This window comes from Diabrotica undecimpunctata, chromosome 1 (genome assembly GCF_040954645.1).
Source record: "Diabrotica undecimpunctata isolate CICGRU chromosome 1, icDiaUnde3, whole genome shotgun sequence".
In the NCBI taxonomy this organism is placed as follows: Eukaryota; Metazoa; Arthropoda; class Insecta; order Coleoptera; family Chrysomelidae; genus Diabrotica; species Diabrotica undecimpunctata.
The window spans coordinates 15,923,308-15,945,387 of record NC_092803.1 but is presented as its reverse complement, the minus strand read 5'-3'; the positions used below and the strand labels follow the sequence as shown (position 1 = coordinate 15,945,387).

General features: G+C 33.0%; 1 protein-coding gene across 3 annotated transcripts in view; it reads left to right on the top strand.

Moving 5' to 3' along the window:
- Window positions 1-5,834, top strand: part of LOC140445298 (uncharacterized) — a 34,395-nt gene extending 28,561 nt beyond the window's left edge. For 2 of the 3 annotated variants that reach the window (XM_072537257.1, XM_072537249.1), the window contains exons 3-5: window positions 249-446; window positions 3,806-4,085; window positions 5,178-5,834. In XM_072537257.1, coding sequence (XP_072393358.1) covers window positions 249-446; window positions 3,806-4,085; window positions 5,178-5,296 — 597 coding nt within the window. In that variant the 3' untranslated portion in view covers window positions 5,297-5,834. The remainder of the gene's footprint in view (window positions 1-248; window positions 447-3,805; window positions 4,086-5,177) is intronic. The other variant, XM_072537268.1, reaches the window with a different exon arrangement.
- Window positions 5,835-22,080: the final 16,246 nt, after the last annotated feature.

Genomic DNA, 22,080 nt, shown 5'->3' with positions numbered 1-22,080 from the left:
CTTCTCTTTCATCTAGACCTTTCTTAAACTCTTTATTTTTCTCTTCATTGTTCTGTTTATACTCTCAAACGTGTTAGTTGTTTTTATTTTGTTTTCGTGTCTTCATCAACTCGAAAATTTTAGACCTCATCCACCCCACTGTGCAATTTAAATCTGAATCTTTATTAAATCCTTATAACTTCCCTTATATACATATGTTCATTTTAAACATTTGGTTCATTAAAGATTTAATGTATAAATTTTTGTAGGACTTAAACGGTCTCACCCACTGGACCTTCTCAACAGCGGAAACCACCCTCTGCAAAGCCGTCGACTTGGGAATGCCTATTGCCACTCCAGTCATCAAGAACTTCGAAGGACCTATTAAGAAAGTCGACAATGTTCTTTGCTCAGGTTTGGATTATGTAGAAGAAAAAATTCCTGCTGTAAAGCTTCCCACCAACGAGGTTAGTGTGTTGTATATAACAGTTAAACTCCCTTGCCATATCTTTCACATTATAGTACATTAATGCGACAATATTAACTGTAGACAAAGGGTATTATTATACCGAATGGATTACTAATCTTCTAATACTAGATTTTAAAATATTAAAGGACAAAAAGATTGATATACAGTGTGTAAAAGCCAAATGGAATAAATTCATTATTTAGGTTACTGTACATATTTATAAAAAATCCCGAAACACGTCAAATTTAAATTATAACTTGACATTCTTTAACGTGAAAATGCAACTCCTAATTTCAACCCCCTTAAAATGACAGGTACAACCCCCAATTTTTAAAATAGGAAGTATAGGCTAGTGATATATCGTTTGAAAGGTCTTTTCATTCTCCATTCAAAAATGTTGTCGCTTTCAAGTTTATTAATATTAATTAAGATAAAATAAATTAAAATCATGTGGTTACCGAAATTCGCTAAAATATACTCAAAACTTATTTCCCGTTTAGGTCTTGATATTGAGAAAGTGAACAAAAACCATAGTAATGTGGTTTTTAGATGGTAACCATTAAAAAACCTTAAAGAATTTCCGTGGCAACGTTATTTTAACACGCATTAGTAAATTATTTTATTTAAGTTGTCAGTATTTTAATTTAAGTAAAAATTTCGTTCAATTCAATTCTGAAAAATGGTTAGATTAACGGAAATGCATAAAATAACAGTTTTACAAATGATTGGTTACGGAGATAACACCCGAACACAGCAGGAAGTAACTCGCCTATTTCATGAGAAATTTCCCAATTTACCGCCTATATCCCAAGGAACAATAAGTAAAATAAAGAAGCAGTTTCGCGAGTTTGGTCATGTAAGGCAGATAAAAAAAGCAGCTGCCAATGCACTGAGTGATGAACTCAAATTACATGTGTTGCTTGAGTTTCAGGAAAATCCACATACATCGAGTAGACAGGCATCCACTACATTCAATGCTGGCCATAAATCGATAGTAAACATATTAAAAGAAAATAAATTGCATCCCTATAAGATGATACCTACTCAGGAGCTCATGGAAGACGATTTTGATAGGAGAACCTTTTTTTTGTGAGCAAATGATGGACATGTTGGATAACAATATTATCCAATTAGAAGACCTTATGTTTTCTGATGAGTGTACTTTTTCACTTAACGGTCATGCTAATCGGCAAAATTGCCGCTACTGGGCCACGGAAAATCCTCACTGGATGAGAGAAGAACACACTCAGTACCCTCAAAAGGTTAATGTTTGGGCAGGGATTGTAGGAAACAATATCATTGGTCCCTTTTTCATTGAGGGCAACTTGAATGGCAACAATTATTTGGCACTACTTCAAAATGATGTCATTCCAACGTTGGCAAATTTATATCCTGATCCAGGAAACCCTCAAGTTCCAGCGAATACGATATGGTTTCAGCAGGATGGAGCACCACCACATTACCAACTTAATGTCCGGCAGCACCTCGATACAATATTTCCCAATCGGTGGATAGGGAGGCGAGGATCGATTGAATGGCCAGCGCGATCACCTGATCTTACATTATTAGATTTCTTTTTATGGGGATATGTGAAGAGCCATGTGTTCAAAACTAAACCTTCTGATTTAAATGACTTAAAAGAACGAATAACGCTTGCGATTAGGTCGATCACGCCTGTTATGTTAAATGATGTTAGAAGACAGTTTTATTTGAGATTAGGATGTCGCCAAGACGTTCGCGGTGAACATTTTGAACATCTACTTCATTAACATTCATAGTTCTTTTTCGTGTTCTACATTTTATTACGTTTTGCATTACATTTTAGTTTTTGATTGTATTGTAGCGAATTTCGGTAACCACATGATTTTAATTAATTTTATCTTAATTAATCTTAATAAACTTGAAAGCGACAACATTTTTGAATGGAGAATGAAAAGACCTTTCAAACGATATATCACAAGCCTATACTCCCTATTTTAAAAATTGGGGGTTGTTCCTGTCATTCTAAGGGGGTTGAAGGTAGGGGTTGCATTTTCACGTTAAAGAATGTCAAGTTATAATTTAAATTTGACGTGTTTCGGGATTTTTTATAAATATGTACAGTAACCTAAATACTGAATTTATTCCATTTGGCTTTTACACACTGTATATCAGTTATAAGAAAACGTCCTAAAATGCAATCTTCGTTGACAGATCACTGCTTTAAAATTCTGACAACGATAATTTACGAATAAGACAACTTAATAATAGTATTAAATCTCATTAACTCATTCTGTTTTTAGAATAATTGTTAATTTGGTGTGTGAATATTATTTAAGTTGTTCAAATAGCATAATGATATTTACTTGACTTTATTTTTTTCTTGATTAGATTTTGTATGGTAAGGGATGTTTCATGTAAATAATGTTATTTTTGTGTAGATTAGGTTTTAGAACAGTTCATATCGCTTCACCATTTGCATATTTCATTCTAAATGTACGTGTTTGTCAATCAAAATAAGGTTGTGGTTTAACAAAATAATGTAAAAAATAAGCTATACTGCAGTTAGTTTGTTTTGTGATTCCTGTAGTGTAACATTCTCATTTTCTAGTGCTTTGCGAACTTTAAAAAAGTATTCAACTCGTATTAAACTTATTAAGACTAACGAAGTATATTAATAATTTTACTTATCAGCGATCAATACTCTGTTGAGCAACCATGCTTACTTTATAAGGGACAAAACAAACTAAAATAAAAAATGCTGGACCAAATAGGACCCCCACGTCCATACATATGTAAAAATAAAAATACATGAATAACATCATTAGTCGGTGATTGAAACTAAGAATCAAGAAACTTACATACTCTACTTACCAATAGTAGATGGACAGGTGGACAGAATATTAACAATACCGTAAAAATCAGATTCGTCAAATGTTACATCTTCTAGACACTATTGTAGAGAGTTGAAAGCGGACGCTCATTAAATAATCCTATTCCCAATCCAAGTACCAAAATTGGAGTATTTTTCCCATGCCGTGCAACACCCAGAACGATCTAAAGTCCTTCATCTTATTATTCAGAGCAAAATAGATGGAAAGAGGGGTCCCGGTCAAAGAACATCATGTCTTCGTAACCTACGTGTATCACTATATAGCAAATATAGGATACATTGGGAAAGTATAATAGACTCGAATCTCTACATTTCTTATTTATATAGTGACACTTATTCATTTAATTCATATTTTCACAACAACGAAACCTACTGCAGTATCGTATTAACAAAACTTTTCTCTTCTTAATACTGTTCTACTGTCCTGTCCTCATCTCTTCTTGCGCTCATCTATCACCGTAATCTAACGCTATCCCCTTATGTAGATCGCTTTACAGATTTACAACACCACCAAAGACTACGTCAACAACACGATAACACCCGCTGTTGAAACTGCCAAAGCCTACGCAGAGCCAGCTGTCAAGACCGCCAAAGATTTCGTGGAGCCTGCTTATGAAATGGCCAAGTCAGCAGTTGAACCAACCCTGGAAAGGGCCAGACATATTGTAGAGCCAATTGTACAGCCTGCTTTGGACAAAGCTAATGCCATCAAAGAGAATGTTATGCAGAGGGTTGATGAGTATTTGCATCTCTCCCACCAAGAAGGTAAGTTAAACACTTATATGTTTTTAGTAATCTATATTATACAGATATTGTTGCAGAATATACACCACGATTTCCACATTTTGAGTTCTCAAAACTGTTTATGAGTTTAAAAGTATCCAAAAAAGTAATTAAATATTATTTATATATAGTCTCTTACCACAGTCATAATTAATCTTCAGATAGTAGTCTTCAAAATAAACTACACTTTCTGTCAGCCCGTTTGACCGAGAGTAATGTAGACAGACTGGAGATGCAAAATTTAAAATTCCAGTCTTTTCAAAATTCCTGCACATTAGTGAATCATACGCCATATTATCTGAAACTATCTCCATTGGAATTACCTCCAATAATTTTGAAAAGTAGTGCATCAAAACAAATTAAGACCACCAGACCGTAATCTAAAAAATCACTAGTCACTGATTGCAAAGGAAGCTTAGGAAAATCTCTTAAAATCAATACATTGATTTATTGACAGTAGTTCCTTGATATTATTGTTGCTAAATTTTTCACGTCAATTGAAGTTTTACATTCCTTAATAACATTTTCAATTTCAGCATTAATTTGAGGCCAATATTGAGTTTTGATAATTCCAAAATAATTCTCATACAACAGTGAAAGCATCTCTGCGTAATACATTTGGTACAGTTACTATATCATTATAAAATAGCAAATTATCAAATATATGTATGTCATGCCTAATTAAGTATTAGCTTTTAAATGATTCCGGAACTTTACTACTATCTGTAGGCCATCCCATCAAGCAATAGTTTGTCAATATCTGTAATAAAATATCCTTTAATGTGTCTTATATGAGAATTTTTCTACTGACTGCGCCATGTTGTATTATTAATAAACGTCGGATTTTTATATTTTCACTAACCCTTTTATTTAAGAACTTTTACATGGTACAGTAGTGACACGAAATGTCATCCTTAATATGACATCTAACATAAAACATAAAACTAATATAATTTTTTTTTTCTCTGACTTGAACTACCCAGTAACGTTCAGTTAAGGTTCTAGATATGGTAAACCCCATTTTGTAACATATTTTTTAAAGAAAATCATGTAATTTTTTCTTTGTTCTTTCAGGTGAAGTAGTCGAATGCCAAGAATGCGTTCAAATCAGGAAAAGATTAGAGCAGCAACAGCAGCAGGACAACCAAAACGAACAGCAACAACAAGATCAACAACCCGAGGGTCAACAATAACGCGTGTTTTCTGTTAGTTTATAGTGTTTTCTATGTTTAACGTCCCACTTGTATTTTAAGACTGTTTTTAGATTTTAATGTTAGGGTGGCTTCCAGAATATTAGTCTGAATATGTGCCTTTTCGAGAAAGGGTCCAGAATTAGAAACATTTAAAAATATTAGGTGTTTTCAAAAAGAAATACTTTATTATTTAATAATACATTTATTACTTTTGTAATTTTCCTTCTTTCAAAATTCAGTATTCAAATAAGAGTTTTCTTTAATTTGAATACTGGAAAGATGGTAAAGTTATTATTATTTTCAACGTTGATATCTACATACTAAGTTAATGTTATATATCTAGCAGGAATACCTTTGATGGTTATCTAGAGTCTGAACGAAGTAAATCGATACACAAGTGCCTATAGTACATTAGGATGTCACCCTTAATAGTTTACAATATTTATAAATGTATATTTTATACTAATATAGGATTACGTCGAGGATGAAAATATCACTGAATATTTACGTTTTTATTTAAATATATGTTCCAAATTTCTATACCGCTTTTTATTTTGCCTCAACTACATCTTTGTGATACCCCAAATTTACTCAAAACTCACTAACACTAAAATGTAAGTCACACAACTTCCAAATATCTGAAACAAAATATATTATTAGGTAGTTGTACAATGTGTTGTGCCATATTAAACTTTAAATTTGTACTCACTCTTAACATTAATGGAGGGCTCAAATCGAATATTACTGCATTTTTGTTGTGTGGGTACGTTAACAAGTCAGTAGAAATGGATACAATCTAAAAATATATACGGTCAATATCATCACTCAGTACTTTATTTTATCAATGTTTTGGTATTATACTTCCTCTTGTCTTTTCTATTACTTAGTCACTACATCTAGGTAGTCTTACTCTTTTATATGTAATGTTAATTAATTATTAATTACAAACACAAAATGATGAAATACTAACTAATAAAAGAGACATATCAAATGAATTTGTACACTACTATACCGATTTGGGAAAACAATATGCAGGAATGATTACTGAGTCAACTGAATTTCGAGAAAATATCTTGGAAATAAATAATATTATGTACCTATTTCCAACGACTGAAAATGAGCTTTCTGAAATCCAATACTTCATTAAAAATATTGTGTACACTTCGTAATGAGATACCTAGGGCTTTTACTAAATCTCTTTCAGTCAGTCGACGAATTTTTCGTACAATCCCCTGTACGGATTTTTCTACGATTTCTAGTGTTGTTGCTATTTTTGGACGTTCTTCAAGTGGATCATCTTCAAGGCTTGTACGAACACATTTAAATACAGCAACTCATTTTTCCATTGTACTAATTGAACGCGAAGAGTTCTTATACTTTCAATATTCGTTCATAAATTTTCTTTGCTTTTATACTTGATTTTTCCATTGTAAAAATACTGTTACACGACTATACTAAATGGCTTGGTAAACAAAGAATGAATTGATCGATTAAAATGAAACTTCATATACGTTCATATGAAGAGTGTACCAACGTAACTTTAATAACGTAAATTTAGGCTATTAGCAACGTCCTCTCTTGTCAAACCGCAAAAATTTTATATTTTTCCTAATTTTAATAGATTTCCTTTTTGTAACATTTTAAGACAAAAGTAATGCATCAAGTAGGTTGTGCCGATAGTAGGTTATGGACAAAATCGCATGACAACGCCATCTGTCAAATATTGTTGTTTGTAAACAGACTTAAGAATCGTGAAATAATGTTGCAAGTAGAAAAAAGAAAAGTGGTGGAATATTTGTATAGAAAGGGTGTCCGAAACGTTAAAAAATTAGTGCAATTGACTAAATTCGGAAAAAGTGCAGTGTATGAGACAATAAAGAGGATAAAAAATGGCATAGACATGAGACATAGACCAGTTTCGGGTAGACCGCGTAAGATTCGCGGAAACAATTTAAATGCTTTAGTGGCTTTAGGACAAAATCCGCGCCTAGGTTTTCGAAAATTAGCGAACAGATTTGGAAATCAATTAAGAATAAAAGTGTGCCCAAAAACTGTCCGCATGTCGCTGAAAAAGCAAGGCTACATATCAAGGAATCCAAAAAAAATCCCTACAATGACACCTCTGCAAAGGCAACGAAGAATAGATTTTTGTCAACGTTTTCGAGAAGATAATTTTAATAATGTCTTTATATCTGATGAAAGTTGTTTTCAGCTTGGTGCAAATCATCTAAAAGTCCTATTAAGAGAAAATGTTGGCTTATTTAAGCCAACATTTAGCCTAAAATAATGGTTTGTGGAGCGATATCTCAGCGTGGTGCTACACCTCTCTGTATAGTTAATGGTACTGTTGATAGTGCGAAATATTGTGACATCCTAAATGGTTTCCTTCTTGAAATGGCTCATGTGTTATATCCAGAGGGGTGGCGTTTTCAGCAAGATAATGCAAGATGCCATACTTCTGCTTATACTCAAGCTTGGATGCAAGAATACGAATTGGTAACAATTCTGTGGCCAGCAGCATCTCCAGATCTTAGCCCCATTGAAAACATATGGGGACTGATGAAGATTGAAGTGGAAAGAGTAGCGCCACGAGATAAAGAAGGTTTGATTCGATCAGTTTTACAGGCCTGCAACACTATTACCAAAAATTATGGCCATGACCCAGTTTCGGGTGTACCTGGACGTTTAGTTAAGTGTTTAGATTTAAATGGAGGTTGTATAAGTAAATGAGATGAATTATTTGTTGAAATTTTATATTTCAAGTGATAGAAATAAATACCGTAAAATTATAATTCTGCTTTCTTTTTTCCGGATACTTTCTAAAAGGACTATATATAGAATTTGAATAAAACTTACCAAATCCGAGTATCTCCTTCTAGTTTCAACGCCCAGGTTACAAAATTTTAAAGATAAATCGTATACAAAATTCTTCTTTTCCACATTGACTTTATTATAAGCCCATATTAGAATAGCCAAATGGAAAACATGTAGCGAGATCCATGTAAAAGAGAGCAAAATCGACATAGAGAAATTTCTGGTGGGAAATTTCCTAAACTCAAAGAAAATCATAATAATAAATTTGTAAATATTGTACATAGACCAAATAAAGCAGTTGACTATTACGTAAAAGAAGAATCCAGAGTTCAGTTTACTATATTTCTCTAAAAGTGTATGTAAAGCGTAATAATTTTCATAAATATCTTCCACTGAATCCATTTTGGAGGCTTTAATCCTTTGTCTGAGTACTTCAAATACTTTTTTAAACATCAATATAACATTTACCTTTTCCAAAATTGATACGAGCACTAATATTTCTGTTAATGAATAGGATAGCATATCTGTGAGTTGATGGCCTCTGATGAAATCCTCGGTTGCTAGCAGTAATACAACGAACAGGATTAATAGTAGTTGTATGCAGTATATTTTGCGTTTTAGAAAAATATCTAAAACAAAGTTAATAATATACTTGTAATATAGTGGTAACAAGTGGGTTGGTAACCCTTTTATATTAAATGAAGGCATTTATATACAATGAAGGCTGTCGAGGGCAACAGCAAATGTATTCTATGTCGTCTGTCTGTCATGTGGTACATAACCATTATTTGTAAAAGCATGTATTTCGAACCTTGAGAAATAGAAATAAAATATATAAACATTGATAAGTCTTCAATATATTACAGTGGTAATATATTACAAGGTAAATACTTTAAAATGACAACATCGACAACAATGTATAGAGGTAACATTGGCTGGATAAGAGAATACAGGTTAGGCGAAGATTGGGCCATGTGGGAAGAGCGTCTATAATATAGAGCAATATTTTTGTGCAAACTATGCGGAAGAGGATAAAAAAAATATCAGTTTTGTTAAAGTTAATAGGCAAACAAGCATACAAAACATTAAGGGATATTTATGATCCGGTAAAACTCAAAAATAAAACTTATCCAGAAGTTTGTGATATAATAAGAAATAGTTTCACAAAAAGGATGGCTGTTTAAGGAAAAGATTGATTTTTATGAAATGAGACAGGCAGAAAATGAGGTAGTTGGACAATGATATGTAAGATTAAAAAACCAAGCTAGTAATTGCAAATTTGGTACTTAATATATTAAATGATGTACTTAAAGACAAATTTATAACATCGCTAAGAAAGGGTCATATTTTAGATAGGCTTTGTGAAGAGGAACATACCATAACTTTTAAAGCCCTGGTGGAGCTAACATTAAAGAAGGAAGCAACGCTAAATCAATCGTATGCAACATAAGTACCTACATCGAGTTAAGGAGTAGAAAGATCTGAAAGCCAATTTAAGCAGTCCCCAAAGATAAAAGAAGACTATTAATTGATGATCTGGAACTGAAAGGTGTAGACACCTTCGTCTACCTGGGCTCGCTGCTGACCAAAGACAACAATGTCAGCGAAGAAATTAAAAGAAGAATAGTGCTTGCCAATAAGTGCTATTATGTCTTGAGGTACCATATGGTCCCAAAACTACCCAGACAAATTAAAGTTACCATATATAAAACACTAATAAGGCCAGTGTTAACATACGGGTCTGAAACGAGGTCACTTACACAGAACGACCAAGAATTGCCTAAACATTTCGAGAGAAAAATTCTAAGAAAAATATATGGAGGAATCCAAGAACAGGGTTTGTGCGTAGGCGCTACAACTTTGAGTTATATAGAAGTTTTGGGGAACCTGACGTTGTAAAATGTATTAAATTAGCACGCCTTCGATGGATAGGACATGTAATCGGCGAGATGAAGATGCAACGATCAGAAAATTTTCGACCGAAGAGGACCAGTGGGAAGACGAGCCAGAGGAAGACCAAAACTTAGGTGTCAAGATAACATAGAGGATGATCTAAAATCCATCGGAGTTAAAGCATGGAGAAGAGTTGCCAGAGACAGGAGCGAATGGAAGATTGTTCTGAAGAAGGCTTTGGCTCATAACGAGCTGTAATGCCACTGATGATGATGAAAGATAAAAGAAGCCACAACAGAACATAACGTAAGATGTAAACATTGTGTACGAGGTAACCATAATTTTGTAATAGGCCGATATAGATCCTTTTGCTGTAGGGTATGTAATAAGGTAGGTCATTTAGCTTAAGTTTGTCCGCAAAATTCAAATACATTTGTAGGTATCGGTAGAGTCACAAGACTTCAAAGATGGGCTTTTTCTTTTAGCTTTAGAGGGGGAAAATGACACAGTACAGAAATATTTTTATTTTTTGGTAGAGGACAAGGTACCAGTAAGCGCCGAGGTATTAGTTCGAGAAACACGAGTGGACAGAAACTTAGGGAAGGTATGTAGGTATGTAAGGGAAGGTTAACAAGAGGAAGTAGAAGAAGATTTACAGAGTTTTAAGAGAAGACATCTTGATAAGTCTATATAATGGTATGTTAATGTGGGGATTTAGGGTAATTTTACCGGAAAGGACAAGGAAGCAGTTATTAGATAAAATATACAGTGAACACAATGCAAAGCATGTATGACAAACGCAAATAATCCAAATAAGGTAGTATTGATAAAGTTTGAAGCATCCAAGTGAGTATTTGATAGAATTCACATAGACTTTTTAGGACCAGTCAGAGGAAAGATGTTTTTGATCATAATAGACTAATTTTCAAAGTGGCCGAAAGTGTGTATAATAGATAAAATAGATACCACAGCAACACTACAAAAACTAAGAGATTGGATAGCAGTTGGATAGCGAAGAATTTGAAACATTTTGTAAAATGAATGGCATTATACATACGACGTCTATTCCTTACCTTCCAGCGACTAATGGGGCTGCTGAAAACAGTGTAAAAACTCAAAAATGCCCTGAAGAAGTTATTAATTGATAATACTTCAGATTCAAAAGATTTATCAGTGCTTTTAAGTAAATATTTGTTTTATATAGAAACACACCCCACTGTACTACGGGGAAAACTCCTTCACAACTAATGTTTGGTAGATATATTAAGAACCGCTTAGACTTTATGATAAGCAATCCTCCATTTACTGGCTAACGGCTTCGGGTGGATGAGCTGATAAGTGGAAAGGCACTCTGTTGACCTGAGATTGAGAAATTGGTCTTGAAGATGGAAGAATCAAGAAAGTGGTTAATGACATAAGAATGCAGAAGGCAACGAGAAACCACTGCATTAAAGGTCCCTGATGACATCTCTAGTACAGCTATCGAAAGAGGAGATCCGGCAGGAGAGGTGATCCACCTCTAGATCACAGGGCCTCTCAGGTCGTAACCCAGAGAATCCCCTGTGACAGAACTGGAAAAGTGTCTCTAAAAACTTTAGAGTTGATTATCAAAATATGTACCTGGAGTGTGACAATGGAAAACTTCATAATACCATTCAAGAAATGACCAGACTTGGAGTAGGTATAATGGGCAGAAGCAAAATGAGGTTGCCAAATAGTGGTGCTAGTAGTGCCAAAAAAAAAATCATAAAGAATTAAAAAAAAAGGAAGATGTAAACCTCCGAGATGTTGAATCGGGTTATGTCTTAGCGCAGGAAAAAAAAAGAATTAACAAATAAGTTGTAATTTATTACTAATTGCATGTTAGATTGTACGGATGATTATATGTTTATTCCTCTAATTGTAAAAAATTCCTCTGATTGTAAAAATTGTTTGTCTTTAAATTTGTCTGGCTAATCAAACTAACTAAATAAATCAAAATCTAAATCAAACTAAATAAAAAAAAAAAAAAAATAGTGGTGCTTGTATTGTTGACAACCATATGGTGTACCACTCGGGAAATGGTGACGGTCAACATATGTATGGGATTGGAGTAATCCTATGTCCTCAATTACGTCAATAGGTTACAAATATTATACCTGTTGGTGAAAGATTAATAATCTTCTTCTTCTTAAAGTGCCCTCTCCTCAATGGAGGTTGGCTACTACAATTTTAAACTCTTCTCTATCTTCAGCTGTTCTTATTAGCTGTTCGAAATTTAGCCCTGTCCATTGTCGGATGTTTCTGAGCCACGATAGTCTTTTCCTTCCTAGGCCTCTCTTTCCCTCGATTTTTCCTTTCACTATAAGTTGGGCATAATGGTACTTATTATTTCTCAGTATGTGGCCTAGGTATGATGTTTTTCTACCTTTTACTGTTTTAAAAAGTTCTCTTTCCTTGCCTATTCTATGCAACACTTCTTCGTTTGAGGTATGCGATGTCCATGAAATTTTGAGTATTCTTTGGTAGATCCACATTTCAAAGGCCTCCAATTTATTTACGGTTGATGTTTTAAGGGTCCACGTTTCAACTGCATATAGAAGAGTCGACCAGACGTAGCATTTTGATAAACGTAGTCGAATTTCGAGTTTTATTCGAGAATCACAAAGCAGTTTTTTTATTTTTTCGAAAGATTTTCTGGCCTGTTCTATTCTCGATCTTATTTCTAGATCAGGATTTAGGCTGCTATCGATCCAACATCCCAGGTACTTAAATCTATTGACCTGTTCTAAAATGTGCCCATTTATTGTGCAAGGTTGAGGTACGTTTTGGTTTTTTCGGATTGACATCACTTTGGTTTTTTATTGTTTATTTTCATACCAAATTGCTCACAGGTCGAGTTGGTCTTGTCTATGAGTCGTTGTGGACCTAAGTCGGAATCCGCAATTAACACTGTATCATCGGCGTATCTGATACTGTTGATATTTACGCCATTCACATTGACTCCATCCTTGGAATCCTCCAATGCTTCTTTAAATAGAAACTCGGAGTAAAGATTAAACAGCAGAGGCGACAAAACACATCCTTGTCTAACTCCCCTCCTAATTTCTACTTCTGCGGATATGGAACCTTCGATCCTAACTCTGGCGTTTTGGTTCCAGTACAAGTTTTTTAAGAATTTGATGTCTTTTCCATCTAAACCGACTTCTTGCAAACGTTCTAATAGTAGGTCGTGTCTTACTCTATCAAATGCTTTTTCGAAGTCTATAAAGCATATAAATATATCTTTCTGTTGGTCGTAGCATTTTTGGGCGAGAACTAGTAAACTGAACAGGGCTTCTCTCGTTCCCATGCCGGCTCTGAATCCAAACTAATCGTCTCCGATGATTGTTTCGCACTTTCTATAGATACGATTATGTACGATTTTTAGTAGGACTTTTACTGCATGACTCATAAGGCTTATCAGACGGAACTCATTGCAGTGTTTTAAGATTAATAATAATTCAAGTAAATACTACTTCGGTCAAATTAAATGTTTTACAAGTGCATGCCCTAACCAGCGATAAACCAGAAGAAGAGGTACCTATAGCAATTCTATGAGTTGTTGATAAATTCACTTGAACAAATTAAAAAAGAAGATGTAACTATTATTATGGATGACTTGAATGCGAAAATTGGTAAAGGAAAAAGCGGTGAATTAATTGGTCATTTTGGTCTAGGGAAGAAAAATGAAAGGGGAGAAAGATTGAAACTATTTGTGGGTAAGAAGAATTTGCAATACTAAATACGTTCATCAAACTACCACCAAGACGTTTGTACACTTGGGTCTTTCCGCAAGATCAACCATGAAACATAATCAAATTGATTACAAAATGGTAAAAGAGAGAGATTCCATAATGGATGCTGCCTATCAGTTAAATCAGATCATATTACTGTTGCTGGTAAATTTAGGTTTAGATTTAAAAAGATTACAAAAAAAAAGTAACAAAAAGTGTGACATGAGAAGACTAAAAGATAAGGAAATACAGAAGACAGTCGCACGGATTCTTTCAGAAAAGCTAAGTAACATGGAGCAAACATATGATCTAGAAGAATCAATCCAGAATATATGTAAAACCTTTAATAAGATCAGAAAAGGACATCTATAGTGTATTTTTATGTATGAGAGAGTAATAAAACAATAAATTATGTATGCAAATCCCTAAACTGTTGATACGGGTGACTCAATGAAAAACAGATATTTGTCAACAAGTTTACAGAAGTATATAGGAAAACAATTTTAAATTGACTATGACCACCAGGTATAAAGGTTGGAGCAGAATAGAATACAATAGTTGTGAGGGTTACTAATCCCTAAATAAGGTTGCCAGTGTCGGAGTGATGGAGGTTAACATTTACTAATGAATTTGCAAGAAATGTAAGATGTTTATTTTATTGGTTATATATAACCAATAAAAGTTTAATAAGTACCTACCTATTTGCAAAATAAAGTTTAATTCTTTAGATAAAATAAAACGTTTTATTTTATCTGAAATGAGTGCATTCCACGAAGTAAGGGTTTCAACAATCAAACATTTAATTCTTTAATTCCAGCAATCTACGACAGTAATTGACTAGATAATTACCTTCTAAACTTATTCCACAGAAAATGTGATAGTGGGTTTTCCATTTTGTAGGAAGGTCCAAGTGGCGTATTCAAAATTCTTAACAGTTCACTAAAAGTAGGTAGTTCAGTTGCAAGGTGCAGTTTATTGTGTATACTAGTGTTATGGAAAATTTGGAAGTGCCGTGTAAACGCCGAAAAATTGGTCCTTTAACAGTTAATGAAAAAGATTAATATTTAATTGTTTTACATCATTTACAGACAAACGTTTATGTGAAAGTGTTGATGAGACCGTTGAGTTAGTTAGCAGTACACTTGGTGTTGGGAAATCTACGATTTACAGAGTTATTAAAGAAGAGAAATGTGGTAGTTTTCAAATGCCACGTAATGCTCCAGGGAAACCAAAATTTCAAATAGAATATCATTTTAAAGAAGAACTTCGACGAAAAGTGCATGAATTCTTCTTTAGACAAGAATTTCCAACATTGGATAAAGTTCTTGTCTCAGTTCGAGATGATAAGGATTACCCAGAAATGAGTCGAAGTACGTTATGGAAACTTTTAAAAGAAATAGGCTTCCGCTGGAAAAAGAATCCCAGAAAGTCTATTTTATTAGAAAGAAGCGATATTGTCATATGGAGAAGACATTTTCTAAGAAACATAAAGGAAATGAGAAACCAAAAAAGAATAATATTTTATCTTGATGAAACATGGATCAACGAGGGTCATACACCAAATAAATTTTGGCAGGATGAAACTGTTACAAGTCAAAGGCACGCTTTTGTAAATAACTTTTCTACTGGTTTAAACCCACCATCAGGAAAGGGACGCAGGCTGATAATAGTACACATTGGCAGTTCAGACGGTTTTGTTGAAGGTGGTTTATTAACTTTTGAATCAACTCGTACCGGTGACTACCATGAAGACATGAACGCTGATGTCTTTCAAGAATGGTTCGAACAAATGATAGATCTTCTTCCTAAGAACTGTGTAATAGTAGTGGATAATGCAAGTTATCACTCCAGACTTATAGAAGGACTGCCCACAACCAAGTGGTTAAAAAAGACTTGCAGAATTGGCTGAGTTCAAAAAATATTACGTACCATCCCGGATCTATAAGAAAGGAACTTTATTCGTTGTGTACCCTTCATAAAGAAAAATTTTAAAAATACGAAATTGATGAAATTGCCAAAAATCGTGGAATGACAGTACTTAGATCCCCACCATATCATTGTGAATTAAACCCGATTGAACTGGTATGGGCACAGATAAAGAGTGAAGTTTCAAGAAAAAATACCACTTTTAAAATTCATGATGTTAAACAGTTGTTTTTGGAGGCCGTAAATAATGTAAAACCTGAAAACTGGGAAAAGGCAGTAAATCACACTATTAAAGAAGAGGAAAAAATGTGGAAGCTGGACAATATTACTGATAAAATGATCGAGCCAGTTATTATAAATCTTGGTTCTGAAAGTTCATCTTCTGAATCTGATTTGGATTTGTAACAAGTAGCTGTAAGTTTTATATTAATATTTTTATTCATCTATTTAACATACCTTAGACGGTTTTAAAAACTCTTTTTCTCTTTTGTAATTTTTAAAAATTAAAAAAAATGTGAATTTTTTAAAACCCTTTTTAATGTAGGCCAGTCAGTTCTAATATAGTGTGTGATAAAAGAGGTCACTTTTGTTTACATACACATAACACTTTATAACACTGAAATAATTCATTTATTTTTTACAATTATTCAAAGTAATTTTTCAATTAATCTTGAGCACGCCCATGGAGTGGTCGGAGCTACCAGTTAAAATTATGCCAATTACTCTCTCGTTCATAAAAATAAACTATAATAGAAAATAAAGAGAAGAGGAAAAGTGTGATGAATGAAAATATACTACAACCTATGGAAGGAAGAAGAAAATCAAAGAATAACAAAAGAAGGTACAAAAATATTCAGAGACAAATAAAAACCGAAATACGAAAGGCCAAAAAAAGAAATATACTGAATCATAAAGCTATTTAACACCGACGGTACGACTCTAGACGAATTATTCCACGTTGTAAAAGACAGAGAAACTTTTAGAAATGTGCTCGCCAACCTCCGTTAATGGGGACGGCATAGGAAGAAGACGAAGAATACTAGATGAGAGAAGCTATCATAGGTATATAGGTAACACAGTTTTTACCTTGGAACATGTTGTTATCGACTTGGAGGTTCTTCCAAATTTTTATAACATTATTAAGTATCTTAACAAAACTCTTCCCATTTCTCATGTACAGAAACACCCTGTACATACTCATTATTTGTGTCGATAGAGTACATAACATAAACACAATAAAGAGATTGTTTAATACCCTTAGAACTTGTCTCATTCTTGGTATAATGTCTCGTAAAAACAATACTTCGAAAATAACTATTCTGACAAACCATAAGCCAGTGGAACTGGGTCTGTAGTACTTTACTGTGTTGTTCTGGATTTGTACTTCGTAAAGTGTACCACCTGTAAAGAGGTACAAGTTGTGGACAAATATACAGGCATATTTACAGATTATATTACTAAACGCAACACGTTTTTTTGTTATGTCTTTAAACATATTCCTGATACATACTAAAATCAGGTCATCTGTACGGATTTTATTGTCGTCAAAAATCAATTAAACTTCATGTTTTCTATATTAAAACGATAAATAATATATGTATTTATTATTTACTTAAAGATGAAGGTAGTAAACGTTTATTTAAGTATATTAAATTGATTTCTTAGATATTTCAATGGAATAGGGGACAATTACGGACGGAGCCTTTGCGGACAAGACAAAGGGGGCACTTGCAGATAAGATAAAAGAGTAGATTTTCAGGTAAATAAATTGTTAAGAAATAGAGGCTTTTCCGTACGATGTTTTCAACTGAAATATTCAGTAAATAACAATAAAAGAAGTTAAAAAAGTCGTGAGAATGAACTTCCTTTCGTGAGTTACCTAACAAATATTGTCGGTCCAATTTTGCAACATCTTATTTTTTAGTTATATAAATCGAACATAATAATTTCCTGAAATAGGTTTTAAAAAATATTTTTTAAGCGCAGTAGATATATCGCCATAAAACATTTCGATTTCTTCGTCTGTATGGTCTGTTGTTGGAGCATATACTTTGATGGATGATTTTGAGTTGATATATACTGTTCAGCTTTGGAATAAGATATACTACTCTAGATGATATACTTTGGATGTTTATTATTTTGTTCGTGTGGTTTTTATGAACAAAGAAACCGATGCCTCTAACTGAAGTAGTTTTTAATTTTAACGAGTAATAGGTCTAAATTCGAGATTACAGAAGCAACAAAAAGAAATTCTTCTGCAGTTCTAGACGGATATCAGTACAGAAAACACCGGAAAACCAAATGAGATATAGTGAGTTGGGTGTGTCTCTAAGAGAAAACCGAGAAATGTCATGGTACGCTAAAGACTTGTGGAAGTGAAGTTTTATCCATTTCGAAGCATATATGTGTGCCAAATGTAGCCGCAACAGAAGTAAAAAAGCACCAGACAGATTATAATGAAAAAGAGGATGACAATGACGACGAAAATGACGTACCCAATCATCAAAATATCACATGGAAACAAATTACTAGTCGTTCTGTACAGCCAATTCAACATTGGAAAGGTAGTTTACCGCCAGGACCTGAAAATCCGTATACCTCTATCAAGTATTTTAGAATGCTGATAGATGACAATATTTTGGACAATATCGTTTATCAAACAAATTTGTACTCTACCCAAAGGAACACCGAAAAATCTTTAATTGTGGACAAGAACGAAATAGAACAGTTTTTTTTCGTTGTATGTTTGTTTATGTCAGTGTATAGTTTGCTTTCAACTAGAAGGTACTGGAAAGCGTCTACTCGAATTTCAGTTGTTGCAGAAATTATGAGTCGGAATCGCTCTGAACAAATAAAAACAATATCTATTTCAATGACAATAGTTAGTCAGATAATTCCCGAATATAGCTGTATAAAATCAAACCGCTTTTAGAACCAGTTATAGCAAATTTTCGGAAAATTCCAATGAAAGAAAAACTATCAGTGGATAAATAAGTTATTCATTTCATAGGAAAACAGTCTAAAAATGTATATACAAAACAAACCAAAAAAGTGGGGCTACAAAGCGTTTCTCCTATGCGATACCAACGAAATTGTATATAATTTTGAACTGTATACTGGTAAAGAAGAGAATCCAGAATATTTACCAAATGTTGGAGTCATTGGAAATGTGGTTCTTCGGTTGGCCACAATTATTCGAAGAAAGCCTTACCATAAGATAAATTTTAATAACTGGTTTACAAGTATGTAATTGCAAATTGGACTGGACAAGTTGGGTATTCCATCTGTAGGTACGGTGCGTTATAACAGATTAAAAGGACTTCTTAATATTGTTCTGAAGCTATTTTCTTGTGGCATTTTAAATTAATTTATATTTAAATGGGAATAAGCCACAATTAAAGGTTAAAATACGTTTATTGACGTTTCAATTTCCACTTCGGAAATCGTTCTTAAAATACAAACATTAGTAAATTAAACAAAATTTGTTTAATTTACTAATGTTTGTATTTTGAGAACGATTTCCGAAGTGGAAATTGAAACGTCAATAAACGTATTTTAACCTTTAATTGTGGCTTATTCCCATTTAAATATAAATTAGATTAAAAGGACGTAATTTATCTACCGACAAAGACATGAAAAAGAAAGGAAGGGGGAGTTTCGAAGAACTTGTCTACAAGAAAGAAGAACCCTTCGAGTAGTCAAATGGTACGACAACAAGTGGGTGAATTTACTGAGTTCGTTTGTAGCTACGTATCCTACAAGTCAAATTCAAAGATGAGACAAAGATGGAATAGGCCATTGGTCTAAATTTTCAGAACAGCGCGGTCGTTGCAAGAAACCAGGATGCCTAAACGTCATAAGTAATATGTGAAAAATGTAATGCAAATTTGTGCTTTACGCCTAATTCTAATTGTTTTGTGGACTTTCATAAAACTGATTTTTTCTCATTGTAACTTGAGAGTCACAAACCCTGTTAAAACAAAGAAAATACAGAATTAAAAAAAATCTTCAAAAATATTTTAATTTGATCCTATCCTGGAAGTATATAGCAGTAGAAATTTTTTTTGCTGTTAAAAAAAATTGGGCAGACAGGGTTAAGCCCCTTTAGCATGTACAGTAGTTCTTCTGTATTGTTGCTCATGAGTACAATGGCATCGCAAAATCTTAGATGACTTAAAAATCTGCCAGCAATTTTAATTTTAAAGATAATTATCCTCCTACATTAACAATATTAAATCAATATTACTGTATTTGATTTTAATAGAAACTACTATTATGTCTTATAAAAATAAGAACAGAATAAAATTTTTCTTTTTGACGCAAAAATAATATAGCACATTTGAATACAATTACTAAAGAATTGTAATATTCATGTATGCTAATATACATACGGAAAAGTGATAGTGTGCAAAAGTACAATGGAATATTTTTGTCATTTTTTTATGTTAAAATAATGTTTTCGCTGCTTTGGCCAACAAACAGAAATAAAGATATTTTATCATAATACTTTTCAATATATTTATCCAAGTCTTTAAGGCTTCATTGAGAACATACTCAATTTGGAAATGCATAATAGAGTTTTTACAGTAAAAGATTACAACGGTCTTAATAGAGGACTTTTTAATGTAGAAAAACTAAAAATTACTTCATCCTCTTACACGGGCATGACTAGGGTGTAGTATCAAATTGGGAGGGGAGTTCAAGAGAATAAAAACGACTAAAAGTACAAACAATAACCAATAACCATTATATTCCTAATAGAACCAGGGCGGATTTGTAAAAAAACGACTATTTAAACATTACTAAAAACACCGATTTTTCTACTTTCCTTGCTTATAAGGCAGGAAAAGCAGTTTATATTGAAAAAAGTTAATGAAATAAAATAGAGACAATTGAATTTTCGATTTCAATATTTTGAAATATTCTATATTTTTTTATTCAATGATTTTGAACCATTTAGATTGCACCTAAGACCTTCATAATTCGTCTGGAAAATCTTCATTAAATATTAAAATAGCCCACCAGATTCCATTAAAATCGATTTAAGAAATTTCGCATAATAGTTTTGCATATCTATTTTTTTAATTGAATTTATTTAAAATCTTGCCCAACAAAAACTACCACCATATAAAAGTTTGCCAATTTTTTACTTATAAAAACGCACTTAAACTATACGTACTTTATGGAATTGAAATCGGAACGGGCGAAAATGAGATAATTAGACCATATAGTGGCACAAACTGGAGACCATTTCATGTAAAAAATTCACATTGATGAAAGAGGGATGTCAGGATGTAACGCATATTTTTATATTTGTTATACAGAGTAAAAAAGGACGCATGTCCGAGCGCTACAGGGAAAAAATGAGGGATGTCAATGTGACCGACGCCGACGGAGCGGTTATATATAATACATTTACTTTGTACGTGGTTCAGAGGTGTTTAGAGGTTATGTATGTTCGTTTGCTGAACCTGAAAGGAGAGTTATCAAGTTGTAAGTATGTCTAGTGAGAGTGAGGAATTTATGAAATGTGATGTTATGGACACACGAGAAAATAATACAATAGAAACGTAAAAAATATAAACGAATATGAAGTAAATAAAAAATTAAATAGACAAAGCCATGTAATAGGACCGGATTGTAAGTGCGTTAGGTTTAATTGTTTTTTACAAATACTGGAACAAGCAAGAATTCAAATTATTAGAAAGTTTAACCTCATGGAGTCCACAGATATCCAAAATATATACTTATGCGGATTAACTACTGTACAAATTGTACAGCAACGAAGACCACGAGTATCAGAGGACTCTGCACGTTTTCAAAATGCCGCATTTAGTTATAGAATCCATTATAATGCAAATTACGAAACACAAGAAGTTCCAGTATGTCAGGTTGCCTTTTTGGCATTCCATGCAATTGGGAAAAAAAATCGGTTGCCTGTAAAGTCGGTTTTACGGGCAAAGATTTTACGTGACAACGTCTTTTTCTCGATAGAATATTTATTGATATGAATATTATTAAATTGCACAATAGGAACAAGGAATTGAATGAAAATAAGAATTGCACAAATTTTAACTATAGAAATATATTTTGTTTACTAAAACATTGTATGTTTTGAAATGTTTGACTAGCAATACGCGCTGTTTCTTCTCAATCGACTGAATTACGATTGATTGCAGAGTGATTTAAACTAATAATTTACTTAACACTATCAACATTTGTCAATAGTATGACATAACCTATAAACTCAGTTTCTCAACTTTTGTGTCAATCTAACAATTAATCAATCAATCATAGTTTACGATAATGAAATATTAGTGTACAATTATTTACCTTTATTGTTGTAAATGACGAATCTAAGCACTCCACATTTTCACTACAGACACAGCTGACGAT